This window comes from Homalodisca vitripennis, unplaced genomic scaffold (assembly GCF_021130785.1).
Source record: "Homalodisca vitripennis isolate AUS2020 unplaced genomic scaffold, UT_GWSS_2.1 ScUCBcl_1845;HRSCAF=5975, whole genome shotgun sequence".
NCBI classification, from domain to species: domain Eukaryota; kingdom Metazoa; phylum Arthropoda; class Insecta; order Hemiptera; family Cicadellidae; genus Homalodisca; species Homalodisca vitripennis.
Window position 1 is genome coordinate 58,854 of NW_025777970.1, and position 16,749 is coordinate 75,602.

The 16,749-nt window shown below is 35.7% G+C and overlaps 1 protein-coding gene across 1 annotated transcript in view; it reads left to right on the plus strand.

Annotated features, from left to right (window-relative positions):
• LOC124371691 (replication factor C subunit 5-like) overlaps positions 1 to 12,558 on the plus strand; it is a 66,912-nt gene extending 54,354 nt beyond the window's left edge. Inside the window, exon 9 of the mRNA XM_046830029.1 lies at positions 11,512 to 12,558. Coding sequence (XP_046685985.1) covers positions 11,512 to 11,678 — 167 coding nt within the window. The 3' untranslated portion in view covers positions 11,679 to 12,558. The remainder of the gene's footprint in view (positions 1 to 11,511) is intronic.
• Positions 12,559 to 16,749: the final 4,191 nt, after the last annotated feature.

Consider the following 16,749-nt stretch of genomic DNA (forward strand, 5'->3'; position numbering starts at 1 on the left):
TCCTCTATTTGAGGGTTGAAAGGTGGATTTGAAGGATGTCTTCTTACCATTTGTTGATGTTTGTAATTCTACAAGCTGTTGGCGTCCTTCTAGGTAACTCGCTATCCAGTTCCCCGACCCTCCCCTGACACCTAGAGTTGCCAGTTTAGTTAGTATGAGGTCGTGTCCCAAGCAGTCGAAAGCTTTGCTATAGTCAACCATAACAGCTGCTACAAGTTTGTTGTCCTCCAGCTGATCTGTGACAAATTCAACTAGGCTGACTAATGCACTTAGTGTTGATCTTCCTTTTAAGAAGCCGTGCTGATGTTTTGTTAGCAGCTCTTGGTTTTGCAGATGTTCAGTCATCCTTTTGATTGCAATTTTTTCTATTATTTTTGAAAGCTTAAGGACAAGCTTACTGAATCAACCGATTTTATCAAGATGAATTTCGAAGCTCAGATTGAAGAACTGGAGAAGGAAAAAGAAGCGTTAATAGATAGAACCATTTCTTTGGGTGATACCATAAGGCAACTTGAACTGCAGCTCTTGAAAGAAAAGGAATTACGTAATGAACTCGAACTTTTATACCTAGATCAAGACACTGAGAAAGAACGGATTATTCATAATTATGAAAAAGAAATGGCTCGTTTACAGACCCTTATAAACCAGCCAAAAAACTCATATATTAGTGACGTCAATCTTAACAAACCCTTAGTTAGAGACTCAGAAACACAAACCCTCTCTACTGACACAAACAGTATGAGTCATCCCTCGTCAATCCTGCTCCAATTAGCTGAGCTAAAGGTTCGCCAGGATCAATTGGAGCATCAGCTGACTTTACATATTCACACAAAACCTTGTATTCATGCGACATCTTATGACAACTCGACCGCAGAAGTCAGCCAAATCTGCGATAAAAACACTGAACTTCCACTGACCAAAACCAGGACTCACCGTAACTCGACCGCAGAAGTCAGCCAAATCTGCGATAAAAACACTGAACCTCCAATGACCAAGACCAGGACTCACCGTAACTCGACCGCAGAAGTTAGTCAAATCTGCGATAAAAACACTGAACTTCCAATGACCAAAACCAGGACTACATCGTATAAGAACTCGACTGCAGAAGCTGAATCTTCACTGCCTAACATCAAGACTAAAACCATTTTTAGTGCTTCTCTCAGGGCATCTAAATACAGGAAAAACTGTAAAAAACATACAACAGTTTCACTAGGAAATAAGAGTCAGCCCCAACTCCACCCTAGTCAAAACCCGCCCAGCAGATCACCTCTTACAAACACTAGTCCTTTAACAGGGTGTAAAGGCCCACCGGTGGACAGCACTGAAACTAGGAAATGCAACATATGAGGAATTCTTCATAACTAACATTGACAATTACAAGAAAATAAACTTAAATTTCTCCATACATCCTACAAAAGTCACAACAAACTCTCCACTCCCCATACTCCCTTCTACAACGAGACCACCAGCGAGCTCTGACAATCCAACTGCCCAGGGCTCACCAATTATTGCCGACAAAGAGAAATCTTTTTTAGGTCATACACAGCAGGGGAAAAACCACTGCCTGACAGTGCTGCACCAAAACATAAGAGGGCTATCTGGCAAAGTAAATAGACTCAACCACCTGCTTAATGAGACATCCCCCAGCATTGCAGTTCTAACTGAGCATGGTCTTTGCCAAAATGAAATCCTTAATACAAAATTACATGGTTATACTCTTATATCCGAATTTAGCAGAACTCAGCATAGACTAGGGGGTACAGCTATTTACTGTAAAGACAATCTTACAAGTAACACAGAGGCTATTGAAATAAATAACTTCTGTGAGGAACTCCTCTTTGAGGCAGCACTGATACGTATCACGCTAAGTGGGAAGCAAATCTATGTTTTAGGAGTATACCGACCCCCGGCAGGAAACATAAGAAATAGCCTGGACGCCTTATCTAACATTCTAGACCATAACCAAGCTCATAACAAATTGTTCTTACTAATGGGTGACATAAATATTGACAGTCTTAGAAGTAACAATCCTGGCAGTGTAATGTTTTAATGATGAACTGACCATGCAAAATATGAGAAGACTTGCACTCCCTGCAACTCGTGTCACAGCTGAAACAAACACCTCTATAGACTGCATATGTACTAGTATCTCAGAAGGAAAAGTTGCTGCAACCATCTTACAAACTGGTCTCTCTGATCATACAGGCCAGCTTTGTAGTGTGGACTTTATTCCTGACAAAAATACATCCATCAGTCTTAAGCGCAAACTAGGCAAACAAAATCTGGAAAATCTCAAATCTTTACTATCCATTAAGAACTGGGACATTGTCAACAATGCTGAAGACGCAGAAACAGCCTACAACAACTTCAACGAGATACTCAGCATTGCCCTAGACATCGCCTGTCCAAAGAGGAAAAGCAAAACCAGAGTTGGCAGTAAGCCATCACATTACTACGACTCAGAGTGTGCAGAGATGAAAGCCTCATATATACGAGCTCTTAATATTTATGGAACAACAGGAAACACTAGAGACAAAGAAGAAATGGTGAATAGAAAGAAATTTTATGACCAAAAGCTAAAATTGCTGCGTCAAAAAGTTAACCTTCAATATATACAAAACTCTGACAACACAACAAAAGCACTATGGTGTGTTATAAATAGTGAGAGACTTAGCAATAAGACTAGTCAAACATGCCCTAAGCTTAACATTAACAATATAACTATAGATGACCCAGAGGAAGTAGCTGAAAACCTCAACACCTATTTCACCCAAATAGCAGATATCACAATAGAACAAAATAATTTACTACCAACTGACAGAATAGATGAGGACCAAAATCTCCTACACACTCCTCCGATACAATCATTTTAAACTAACACCTACAACCTGGATAGAAGTACAAAAGGTAATTCAGAATCTTAAAAATAAATCATCCAGTGGTTTAGATGAATACTCTTCAAAAATTGTTAAATACTGTGCACAAGAAATCTCCCATCCTCTCGCAGCCATAGTCAACAAGTCTTTTGCCCAAGGCCACTTCCCTACAAAGCTCGAAGTTTCTAAAGTCTATGCAAAGCACAAAAAAAGGACTAAAATCAGAGCCCCAAAACTATAGGCCCATCTCACTGATATCGACTTTCTCAAAAGTTATAGAGAAACTTGTGCTGAACAGGCTGATGGTTTACCTTAAACACCATAATTTAATAGCAGATAACCAGCATGGATTTCAAAAGGGCAAATCTACAATTTCTGCAATCATAAGCCTGGTTGAATCAATTATTGACAGTATTGATGAAGAAAAGTATGTAACAGCTCTTTTCATTGACTACAGCAAGGCCTTCGACTGCCTGGGACACGATCTTATTTCCGAAAAGCTCAAAACTCTTGGTATAAGAGGTAAAGAGAACATGTGGTTCATAAGCTACTTACAAGGAAGATCTCAAGTTGTGGAGGTCCAGGATACCAAATCTGGCCTTACTAGCTCATATATATCAACTCAAAAACCACTAACAAGAGGAGTCCCTCAAGGATCCGTGCTCGGGGCCCCCATACTTTTTATTACTATTCACCAATGACTTCCCAGCTTTTATTGAAAACTATAGTACTGACTGTATAATGTATGCAGATGACACTACACTCCTTGTTAAAAATGACTCTACGGAAGAACTATCTACTAACTCACTAACAGCTTTACAAGGAGCTGTTAAGTATAGTGTATCAAATGACCTGGCATTAAATACTGAAAAGACAACACAAGTGAACTTTAGCAAGAAAAAAGGAATAACCTGCAGATGTCCCAGATATAACTGTCCTCAACCAAGTCAAATTTCTGGGCTTAACACTTGACAGTGGACTTTCGTGGACTGAACATGTAAACACTATCTCCAACAAGATATGCACTGGAATTTACGTTATGAAACGTAATAAAAACAGTTTGTACTCAAGCAGCAGCTAAGGCTGCGTACTATGCGCTTGTTGAGTCTCATATAAGATATGGCTTAATCATCTGGGGTACTTCTAATGGAAATCTGAATAAGATTCTGATACTGCAAAAAAGAGCAATTAGATCCCTTGCCAATCTTGAGCCTCAACAAAGCTGCAGAGAAGCATTCCAAACTCTGGGGATACTCACTGTACCAGCTCTTTATATTTATGAATCTATCATACATGTTTCCCGACTCAATCTGCAAACCCTTGGAGATGTCCACAACTACCCTACCCGCCACGCCTCTAGATATATACTGCCTCAGCATAGAACAGCACTTTTTGAGAAAAAACCATCCTATGCAGGAAGAAAATTTAGAAATCTACTACCGGAGAACTTACAAAGTCTAACTGGAAATGCACTAAAGGAACCACTTAAAAATTTCCTTCTTAAGAAGACAATCTACAACATAGAAGAGTTCAAAGAAGCTGTATAAACTCTCTCTCTATATGTATATGTATATCTGACTTTATATTCTATTGTAAAACTTGACAAAATTACTGTACTTAATGTTCATGTAATAAAGATATTTGTATTTGAATTTTTGAATTTGACAAGTTCTTGACAATTTGTTTGAATGGAGTGGATGAGAGAGTTCCTGGATTCTAGTTCAGTTCTCAAGACTACTTCAGTGTCCCTCACATAGGCAGTTATTTTTAACTGAAGCCTATCAGTTTCCTTTTCAAAGTAGATGGTCTTGCTGTCAAGATCCTCTGTGAATTGTTGGATTTTAGTATTAAGTACTGATTTTTCTGAGTTTAGGTTATTAATTTTTGTGGTGAACTCATTTTTTTCAATCTCTGCTTGGAGCAAGAAGTCCTGTTTGAGATTGCACTATTCTTCAAGTTTGCTTGCCATGAAGCACAGCTCTTCTTTGAGCATCTGGTTATTTTCCTTTAATTCCGACAGGATTTCTTGAGCACCTTTAAGTCTGTCCTCCAGTTCCAATAGATTTTCAGATTTTGTCTCCTTCAAGTCGTGGAGTTGTTGTTTAAGGAGGCAGTTCTCCTTCAGAAGTGCACTGCCGAGTTCAGCTGCGAGGGTGAGAGAGGTCTCATGGTCCAAGTTTTCTTCTATTGAAAGGTTATGAATTTTGTTTTACAGATCTGCAATGTCTTTGATACTCTTTTCATAACTTTTCTCACTGCACCACTTACATTTCCACTGTTCAATGTCATTTTTGCTCAGTTTGTAAGTTTACTGTCTGACCAGTAACACCTTGAGTGAAACCATCTATGACAGCCACTAGTGCAACAAATAGCGGAATATTTAACCCCTATGTCACATACACCACAAGGATATTTTGACATTTTATGACTGGGTATTAAGTGAAAATAAATAAAAGTAAATACCAATATGCACAAATCAGTGTTTGGTGTCTGTAATAATGGTTTTTGGTTTTGAGAGCTAACCAATAATTGTTTTGTCTAAAAGTGATTAATATCAGTCAGGGTTGTCTGAACTCTCTTTTTGTTACGATATAAAAAGAAGACAATGTACAGTTTTTAGGTTGTTGACAATAATAAACAGAAATTTAAGAGTGTTCTTGGATAAATTGTCTGTCACAGCACTGGCTATGTGAGGTAATACTGACGGTGCTGACACAGTGTCTGGGTCAATGGTCTCAGTCACATATGGTAGAGCAGTATTCTGGCACTGAGTGATGTGGCTGCTTGATATCTGTTCAATCAATCAATCAAAATGCTTTATTTACAATTTCATCAAGAAAATGTAATGGCGTCAAAATACAGAATTGTCTTCATGCTTCTTGCTTTACAAAATTAGTAGGTTTGTGTCATGGTGAAGAATTCCTCCAATGTGTATAGCGGTCGTTCCACCAGCCAGTCCTGTAGTTGTCTCTTCAGTTGTTGGGTGTTCAGGTTCTTCAGTGATTCTGGTAGTGCATTATACAGTTTACGTCCGATGTACGACGGCTTCTTGCTGTACTGTGTAGTGTGGTGTAGTGGAAGTATGTAGTCTTTTGCTCGTCTCGTGTTGTAGTGGTGGATATTCTCCCCTCGTCTGTAGTCCTGCTGGTGTGTGTGGGTAACAACAGTGTGGATATAGAGACTTATCACTGTTAGAATTCCTAGTGCTTTGAAAGATTCTCTACAACTCTCTGTTGGTTTTAGATCAGCAAGTGTTCTTATTGCTTTCTTTTGTAGGACTAGGATTCTATTTAGGTTTTGTTTGGTTGTGCCACCCCACACTATCAAACCATACCTAATGTGGGATTCAATCAAGGCGTAGTAGGCTGCTTTCGCTATATCGAGTCCTCCAATCCACTTCATTCTTCTCACAACAAAAACTCCTGATGCCAGCTTCTTGCTCAAATTATTGACATGAGTAGTCCAGGAAAGATCAGAGTCTATGGTAACTCCCAGTAATTTGGCTTCTTTTTCTACCAAGAGATCAGGAATTTTTGGTATCTCGTCCAGTCGCCTACTAAAGTTTATGCAGGTTGTCTTTTTTGGATTTATTACCAGGTCGTTTTGGAGACAGTAGTGAAGTGTTTCTTGCGTTGATGATATTATGTCAGAGTGGAGCTCTTCAGCAGTATTTGTGGTTAGAAGGAGAGTAGTGTCATCGGCATACATTACAGAGTTATAATTTATGGAATTTGGAAAATCATTGGTAAAAAGGACAAACAGAAAAGGGCCCAAAACTGAGCCTTGTGGTACTCCTCTATTTGAGGGTTGAAAGGTGGATTTGAAGGATGTCTTCTTACCATTTGTTGATGTTTGTAATTCTACAAGCTGTTGGCGTCCTTCTAGGTAACTCGCTATCCAGTTCCCCGACCCTCCCCTGACACCTAGAGTTGCCAGTTTAGTTAGTATGAGGTCGTGTCCCAAGCAGTCGAAAGCTTTGCTATAGTCAACCATAACAGCTGCTACAAGTTTGTTGTCCTCCAGCTGATCTGTGACAAATTCAACTAGGCTGACTAATGCACTTAGTGTTTGATCTTCCTTTTAAGAAGCCGTGCTGATGTTTTGTTAGCAGCTCTTGGTTTTGCAGATGTTCAGTCATCCTTTTGATTGCAATTTTTTCTATTATTTTTGAAAATGTGGATATCAATGAGATTGGCCGATAGTTCTCTAATTTTGTAGTTGTTCCAGTCTTGTGTTTTGGGTAAATCTTCGATAATTTTAGTAATGATGGGAAGTGTCCTTGTTCAAATGATTTATTTATCACAGCAGCAAGGGGGGCAGCGAGTTGTTCAGCACAATGCTTGACAGCCTTGGATGGTACCTCATCCAAACCACATGATAATTTTGATTTGAGAGAGCTAATTATTTCTAAAACTTCTTTTTCATTAGTTGGAGCAAAGTTGAACACTTCGATGTATTGCCTAATGGGAGGGTTTTGAATTGACTGCGGGACATAATGCAGATCATTTCTGTTTTTTATCAGTGTATTTTCTGCTACTTCTGCAAAAAATTTATTTAGGTTTTCAGCAATCAACGAGGGATTGTTTTCAAATGTACCATTTATTTCCATTTGAAGAGGTGTTACACTTGGATTTTTAGCCTGCTTCTCTGAGTTTATTATGGTCCACAGTGCTTTTGATTTATTGTCGGATTTATTTATGTATTCTGTTGCTGCAGTACGTTTAAGGTTTCTAAGCTTGAGGTCGTAGTCTTTTTTCTTAGTGATTATTTCAGCCTTATCTGCAGCATTGCCAGTTACTTCATATTTCCGAAAGGCCCTGAGAAAAATTTCTTTCAATCTCCTGGCTTCTTCATCGTACTTGCCATTTTGCTTAGATCTTTTTTTTTTTGGTTCTTGATTTCTTATTTGGGCAAGTTAAGTCCAGATTCAGCCTTACATTCCTGTAAAAGGCATTGTACATTTCTTCAGCATCAGGCTCATTATACACACAGCTCCAGTCTACTTTCATAAGCTCCGTTTTAAGATTTTGAAGATTTTGTTTACTGAAATTTCTTCTGTGTTCACTCACTGATGTTTGTGGGATTTTACTTTCTAGGTGTAAAAGACATTGTTGGCCTGTGTGATCTGATAGGCCTGTTTGAAAAATATTGAATTTGACAGTTGAATTGGGCATGTTAGTGCATATGCAGTCTATAGATGATTTGCAAGTGTTAGTTATGCGTGTTTCTGGGAGAGGGAGGCGTATTATTCCATGACTTAGCAGCTCTTCTTCAAAATGTTGGTTTTCTGGATTGTCAGTTAGTCTGTCAAAATTAACGTCACCCATTAAAAGTATTGGATTTGTCTCTGCTCGAATATTTTCCAGGATACTAGCTATCATCTCGATTGCTTGTTTACTTTGTCCTCCTGGAGGTCTATAAACTCCCAATATATGTAGTGATTGTTTGTTAATTTTGATCTTTATCAAGGCTGCTTCACACACTAATTCTATGCAGTAGTTGGCAATATCCGCTGCTTCTCCCTCAATGCCTGATGTTTCCTCCAGATATATCGCAACTCCTCCAAGTTTATGATTGCCTCTGCTGAAAGCTGTAATTAGTTTATATCCATGAATTGATATTGAGCGTAGATTATCTTGATTTAGCCCATGTTCAGTTAATATCAGTACTGTTGGGCGCAACTGGTTCAGAAAGTGATTTAGCCTCTCAACTTTTTTAGACAGTCCCCTTATATTCTGGTGGAAAATTGAGATTTCTGAGGCTGAGTCCTTTTTTTCAGAGTGGAGTTGATGAAAATCCTGTGGTTTTGTATGTTTTTGTGTCTTTCCTGTTTTGGTTGGCAGTTTTCTAAAAAAGCGTTTTCATTTTTTGAGGCGACTTCCATATTGATGTATATTTGTGGGGGTTGACTTTGGTTAGAAAAGTTTTTACTGATGGGTTTTATTTTGGCGTTGCTGGGTTTGAAAATGGTCATTTTCTGAGCATCCCTTGAGGGCTTCAAGTTCTCTAGTTACAAACTCCTCAAGGGTTTCTCCACTTGGGAGGATTTTAGCACTCAGTGGTGGTTTTTTCTCTCTTCTGATCCCTTCAATTAATCCTTCATTTACAGTAGTCCTTCTCAAGCCTGTTTCTACATTGGCAGGTTCTTCATGCCGAGCTTTGTTTTTGGCTACTTGTTGATTCTGCGGTGACATCACTGTTATACATGTTGTTAGTTCTACGTCACTGATGTTTTGGTTGTCATTAATGTGGGTAAAAGTTCGAAAGTCAAGAATAGATTTAGTAAAATTAAATCTAAAACTAAATCTCTGTTTATCTTTTAATATCTCAACAATAGTGTTATTTGGAAAAATATGAGCTGCCATTCATTAGGTGAGTTAGCTATGCGAAAGTTTAAGTTTTATTGATTTAATTTGTTTTTTCCTTAAATCTTGAGTCAAAAGTTATATTGGAATGGACTTACAATTCTTCTAGGTTGGTTGTGAGTATATTTGGTAAACATGTGTTGTAATTTTACAACTAAAACTACACTTTAGAAGAGATCATATTCACAGGTAGTGTTGGCTGGCAGCCCATTTTTATGTAACACTCGCATAGATATTCTTCAATAGAGTAATAATTTTTTTGTTTTAACATATTTAAAACTTTTATTTTAAATTCATTGTCTTTCTGAACTGATTTATATCTAGTGTAGGCATCTTATTGTCTAATTTTCTTGCAAAATGCTGTGGTGACCACACAAGCAAACAAAGTCTATGAATTGGAAAGTGCAACATATCTCTATTTCTTTTATTGTAATTATAGTTATAGTGATTTGCAAAAAAGAGCTCAAAATTCTGCCTTACAAACAATAAACATCTTAGCACATAAACCGATGGACAGATCAGTCTTTAAATATTCCTTCGCATGAAGTTCTTCTTTTGAAAAATGTCATAATCCTTAAATATTTCTTTTGGATTTTGAAAATGTCTGCCAGCCTACCAGAACTTCCCCAAACTTCAATACCATGACTGAAGCAAACATAGTATGATAAATAATAAGTTTTGTTTAGGTCAACAACATTTCTTAAGATTGACACCTGGAAACTAGCAGAGTTAAGCTTTCTTCCAAAAATTTGAAAATATTCAGTTCATTTTAGATTTGAGTCTATGTGAATTCCTAAATAACTTGCCGATTCCAAAAACTTTTTAAGCATTTCAAACTAAGAAAGCATTCATAATATTTGGTGCTGAAGGCTATGTAAGGATGACCCTAGCCCATTGTTTTGAACTATTTACTTTTTTAATTAGAATTCTGTTAAATGTTTCCATAATGATTTTAAAAGAAAAGCGACTTGTTTTTTTTTTCAAATTTTCAAGGAACTGTTCTGGGTTACAAGCGGCTTTTGCATATCTACAAATGCACAATATTTTTCACACCCTTTTAGTGCCTCGGTTACTTTCTAAATTTTGTGCATTAAGTACCAAGCTGTTTTGCGTCAGTTGCAACATAATGCAAAATTTGTGTCAAATTAGTATAGTATAAATATAAAAATTAAAGTGTTATTCCATTTTTATATTATTTTTATTTATGAACTATATTTTGTAGTACACAATATATTTTAAGAGTTTTTTACATATACTATGAAATTTTAAAATTAAATTCTTTTAAAATATATATTTTTTAATTAAAACAAATATGACATTGTATTATAGATAAAAGATTACGCCCTGCTGAAAACCTAGTATAGCCAACTGAAAGATGTCAGTTTTGTTTAGTACTTTTAAAAGACTACTGTCTTTGTCAGCAATGTTTTATTAACACATTTCTGTAATTCAGATAAAAATTCACTAAAAGTGTAATACATAAGCTAACAAGAATGAAAACAATGTTTCCACAACCTATTATCACTTGGCCACAACCAGACTGAAGGTGGAAACAATTTTGCTTAGAAAGAGTTCCGTCACAGTGTTACACAATGAATAATTAACCTGATGAGACAATGAGAACACCTCTTCATATAGTTTACACTGGGTGGCTTCTGAGTAATTCAGACAGAGCTCTTTAGTAGTCTGGGTGTCTTTGATGTCGAAATGACGCAGAGTCTATTTAGAATGTATTTGTTGTGGAATCATTTGGATCTCTTCAGACGGATTTGGATTCTAGATTTCGAGAGTCAAGTCTGTGTCAGTGTCAGATTTCTTATGCTGCACTAAGCAGAAGGTGGAATGGAGTGAACTCAACGTTCACAAATAATTAAGTTAACAATAAAAATAAAGTACGAGTAATTTGCAATTCTAGTTTACCCCAAAATACATTCTATGATTATCAACTTCTAAGTAATGATACAAACTATTTAAACTACACCATGGTTAGTCAGATGGTAAGTCATGACTTTTTAGAACATACATTAGGTTTTTAGAACTAAGCATTTTCACAATGACCCAGCGGTTCACACACCAAAGAGGAAGAAAAACAATACAAGTCTTCCGTATTGATATATTGGAAACTGCTGAATATAGTGATGTTGTTAGATAAGTGAAATAAAATACAAATGAACAAAATTGTTGATTCTGGTGTTTAGTTATTGAAAATATTAGTGTGTTTCTATTTATACTTAGTTTTTTATACTGATTTCATCATTAACTGTCAACAGTTGAATTACCGTCAGAAGTTCTGACCGAGCTGCTGATCAAGCTGGCAGACATCGAGTACAGACTGACTTCTGGGACGCCAGAGAACCTCCAGCTGAGTGCTTTAGTTGGCGCGTTTCATCTTGCACGGACTCGTATAGAATTGACAGAGGACATCGCTACTTATTGAACCTTCACAGAAAACAATTCTTCTTATTTATTTTGAAAGAAACTAAAAAAAAGATTTAATTTATCCAAAGTTAAACTGTGGATTAATTTATTTTGTTTTTCGTCTACTGCATTATTGGAATATTGATTACTCTGAGTACTTATCTGATCGTATTCCATATAAATTTTTCTGTTTTTTTTTTAAATTTATTAAACCTATGTTTTCAGCATTGTTGATGATCAGCGTCTTTAACAGTGAAGAAGAAAGTCAATTTAATTTGTATTTGGGAATAGTTATTTTTCGTAGAATATTCCGTTTGTGAGTCAAAATCAATATTAAGAAGGCCAATTGAGGATTCATTATTTACTAAAACTTCCTAGTGGATCAAACAGAACAACGTATGAAGTCTTTACATTACAGAAATAGCTTGACTGTATAAAAACAGTTAGATGGTTTTGTCTGATTTTACGTTCTTCCCACAAGAAGAGAAGGAAGGTGTAAGTGAGATTGTAAAATGATTGCTTCAGTTGATCTAGTTTGTGTATTACTACGTTCCAAAGTACTAAAACAAATCTTGTAATCATCGATAGAAATAAATGTAAGGTAGATCTTTGTAATAGCAAGAACTAATTTGAAAAAAACAAGGCTGGAAAACCTAACTGTAAAATATTCTAAATACTATGCATATAAATTAGAATATGTTAGAATCATGTGAGGAAAGAAAATAGGCCTTAAAATACTGTACAGTGAAATTAAATACATGAATTTATAGCAAAATGTTTTAAAATTGCCTTTAAAAAAATAATGGAATTTTATAGTACGCTAATCTGAGTGATGTTACTTCCCACAATGCATTACAGTCAATATTTTTGTACGATTATCAATAAAAACATACAAAAGAGATAGTTTAATTTTTTCCTCACAGTAATAATGTGGAATCATATGTGAAATTCTCTTTGCCTGTGTGTCTACTGCCACTTTATTTTATTGAAAAATAGCGAGAGGTATAAAGTTAATAGGTTAGTAGTATCAGCTGACATCATTTGAATACAACATAAAATCTAAATTCATATAGATAAGGTTACCTTTCATAGATTCTGCTATAATCTAATTGCTACGGTAATTAAGACATAAGTATAATTAAATAAATCAATTAACTCTTTTAAGTGCCACTGCTTCGGCATGGCGTAGTACGTGTGACTGGCAGGCGCTTAGGAAAACAACCTGTTGGATGTAGCGAGGCGCGAGTTGTATGGATAGAGAGAGGGACAGCTGATGAGTAAGACAGTGTTGCCAGATTTCTCCCAACATACGAGGTGTGTTAGAAAAATAATGAGACTGATTTCATACTAACCAAAGTTTTTATTATTTTCAAACAACAATGTTATCCCCTTCAAAGTAGTTTCCTTGGGCAGCTATACATCGGCGGAGTCGTCGTTCCCACTCTTGGTAGCAGCGCTGGAAGTCTTCAATTGGTATGGCTTTTAACTGGTCGGTCACAGTCTTTTGAATGTTCTCCAGAGTTCCAAAATGACGTCCTTTTAGGACATGTTTCAATTTCGTGAAGAGGAAAAAGTCACAAGGACTTAAATCAGGTGAATAGGGGGGTTGAGGAACAACAGTAATGCGTTTTGAGTTCAAAAATTCACAGATGGAAATGGCCGTGTGACATGGAGCATTGTCATGATGAAGCATCCACTTGTCTGCAATTTCCGGTCTCACACGGATCACTCTTTTCCTCAAATTTTCAAGGACACTTTTATAAAACACTTGGTTGACAGTTTGTCCTGGTGGAACAAATTCTTTGTGTACGATACCTTTCCTGTCAAAAAAACAAATTAGCATGGTCTTGATCTTTGATTTGCTCATTCGACATTTCTTCGGCCGAGGAGATGACGAAGTGTGCCATTCTTTACTTTGCCGCTTTGTTTTCAGGATCGTACTCAAATATCCAGGATTCATCACCAGTGATCACACAATTGAAGAATTCTTGGTCATTAGCAATCCTCTCAAGAAGATCAACGCACACATTTTTTCGATTGTCCTTCTGTTCAGTTGTGAGATTTTTCGGCACCAATTTGGCACAAACCTTTCGCATGTTCAAATCATCTGTCCACAATTTGATGCACGGTGAAAGTGTTTAAATTTAGCTGTTCACTGATCATCTTTATTGTTAAACGACGGTCTGATCTCACAAGCGCCCTCACACGATCCATGTTTTCGTCCGTTCTTGAAGTCAAAGGTCTCCCTGAGCGAGGTTCATCTTCAACGTGTTCTCGGCCTTCCAAAAATGATTTGTGCCAGCGGAAAACTTGTGCTCTCGATAAGCACTGTTTCCCATAGACCTGTTTCAACTTTTCAAAAGTCACACTCGCGGATTCACCAAGTTTAGCACAAAACTTTATTGCACAACGTTGCTCTAAATTTCGATGCTCCATTTCTGTGACGCACAATTAAAACACAACTTTACTAATGGCGCTGTCAAAACTAATGTGTTAACTGTACGGAGTTGTAACTCGGACTGAGGAAGTGGAAGGGATAAATAAACAGGTTTAGCGTCAGCCGGTAGACACAACGTTGCCAGATCTCCCGCAGTGTTACCAATCTCATTACTTTTCTAACACACCTCGTATTGCATTCTGTCTCGGCGACATAGGGAACCTTATTTTTTAATACCCCTTGTATTTACATATGACTATAATGTTCTATTGAGTCTATTAGTGTTATTTACATTTACAGTACAATAAACTTTAACAACTGCTTAGTTGAATCTCAACTCCGCTACTGTCTTTGAGCATGGAGTAACTCTAGTAAAGCAAATTTTACAAAGAACTTTTATTCCGCAAAAAAGTGCATCCGCACTTTAGCAGTTCTACAACCCAGAGAAACGTGAAGAAACTCCTTTATTGGGAGTTGTATTGTGTATGTACCCTTTATCTATGTATGTGTATTTATTTATGCCTTATGAATAACCAAATCGGCCTTGAGATTAAATATTCTCTAGTGACTAGATATAAAATGAATATATTTGAATGAATGAACAGTGAAATAGTCTGTTATATTACATGGGTATATAGGCCTTCACATAGATGGTGCAATAATGGTAGGACTCTTACATGAATTATGCTACCATCTTCAAGCAAGTAGACTTAAAATTGTTTTGATTTTCTTCATGAATATCACTCCAACAATATGGCAATAATGAAAATTAAATTTGCCCCACTACGTATTTATAAATAAATGCATTGTTCACAATAATAATTTTAAAAAACTGTGTACTCCAAAGAAACCTTTGGGTTAAGACAGAAAAAACAACGTTTTAAACAAATATTTTATTCTTTTAAAACTAACCAGGTATAAAATAATTGACATCTCAGTCACACTCAGTCATTCTTTCTTACGTTGGAAATTACAACAATACAATATCTGAAAGACTGGAGTAGAGTGAAATATTCAAGAATACTCTTAACTTTATACAGAATATTTACAAGTCTTTGTGCACTGTATCAAAAACGTTGTGCACTAGAAAAATTGCATAATTTACAAATAATAACAACTTAAATAGTAATAATAAATTAAACAACATAAATATAAAAAAAGAAAAACACCATGATATGCTTAATATCATAAGGTATAGATTAATATCAAACTTTTGTTTAAGTAGTTATGTGATAAGGTGTATCTTACGCTGATTACATTTTGTCAATTTTAACACGAAACACCTTTTTTAATGCTAAACATTTCAGTAGAGATAAATGGATTTCGTTATATGAAGAAATAGATTAACTATAGCGAGATCAAGATTAACGCTTTGAGAGATGGTCCTGAAATATGTCATCATCCAAGAATTGCTGGTCGTTTTTGAAAAACTCGAAACTCAAAATTAATTAATATGTAAAAAATTAATTACATTGCTGAAATCTGAGTATCTTTTTTATTGCGACATGGAAAGTAGTATTCCTTTATTATTATAAATATACAAAAAACGTTTTTCACATTTTTGAAAACAAAAGTTTATTAATAAAGTTTTTCCATACAAAGAAAGAAAACCAATTCGTTTTACAATATTTTTAAAGTATTTATTTTTGTCAGTGAAATTACCCTTGTAAACAATTATAGCGTTCCAAGTCGTGTAAATGCTTGACTCAATTTTGAGCCGAAAATAAACAATGCAAACCGCCAGCTGTTCCTTTGTAAACAATTGAACACAATACAGCTTGAACATTCTAGTAAACAACACAATAGACGTCACAGAGTACCAAGCAGAGCTCGTAAAATTAAATATGTAATACGCTAAAATAAAAAAAAAAACATTAACTCCATAAAATTAAAGGACCCACACTCAAAGTAGGTAAACTCTGTAAAAAAATGTTAAGAATAAGGTCATCAGTGTTATAAAGTAAGATTATAGTGTAGATGAGATAAACTATAAAGTGATAATATAAATCAGTTTCTGGTGAATACGACTATTTACAAATCTTTACTTACTTTAGATGTAATTATTATCTCTAAATGTACCATCTTAGCAGAACAGGACAGGCATTGCTATGGAACAAGAGGGTGAGGTTTGAGATGAAAAATTGGAACGCATGAACTTCTACCCATGTTCATGCGTTAAATGTATCAACGATCTGCTAGAAACAGATCAAATCATTAAAAAACTTTCAAATTTTAGATCTAAATTGAGAACAGTTTTCTGGGTTAATTACCTAATTGCTTATTTATTCAGCTGAGAAAATAAGCAGAGCTGAGACACGATGGATGTTTAAAAAAATTTAGAATCTATAAATTCATAATAATTTATGAAATCTTACAACTACATTAGATTATAATTAAACAACAGGGATCAAAATAAGGGGTGGGCCATTAGTCGCTTGACACAAGCAGTTGTCTTACTACAATATTGTTTTGAGGTTATGTTTAAGACATTAAATACGTTTTTGTCAAGTGACGTATGGCCCATCTTGTACACTAATGTTTTTTAAATATTGTAAATTATACACTTAAAATAAATATAATAAATTACAAACAATCATAGTACAATTTTTTTAAATAGTTGTCGGTAAGGAATTAAAATTTTGTGGGCAGTACA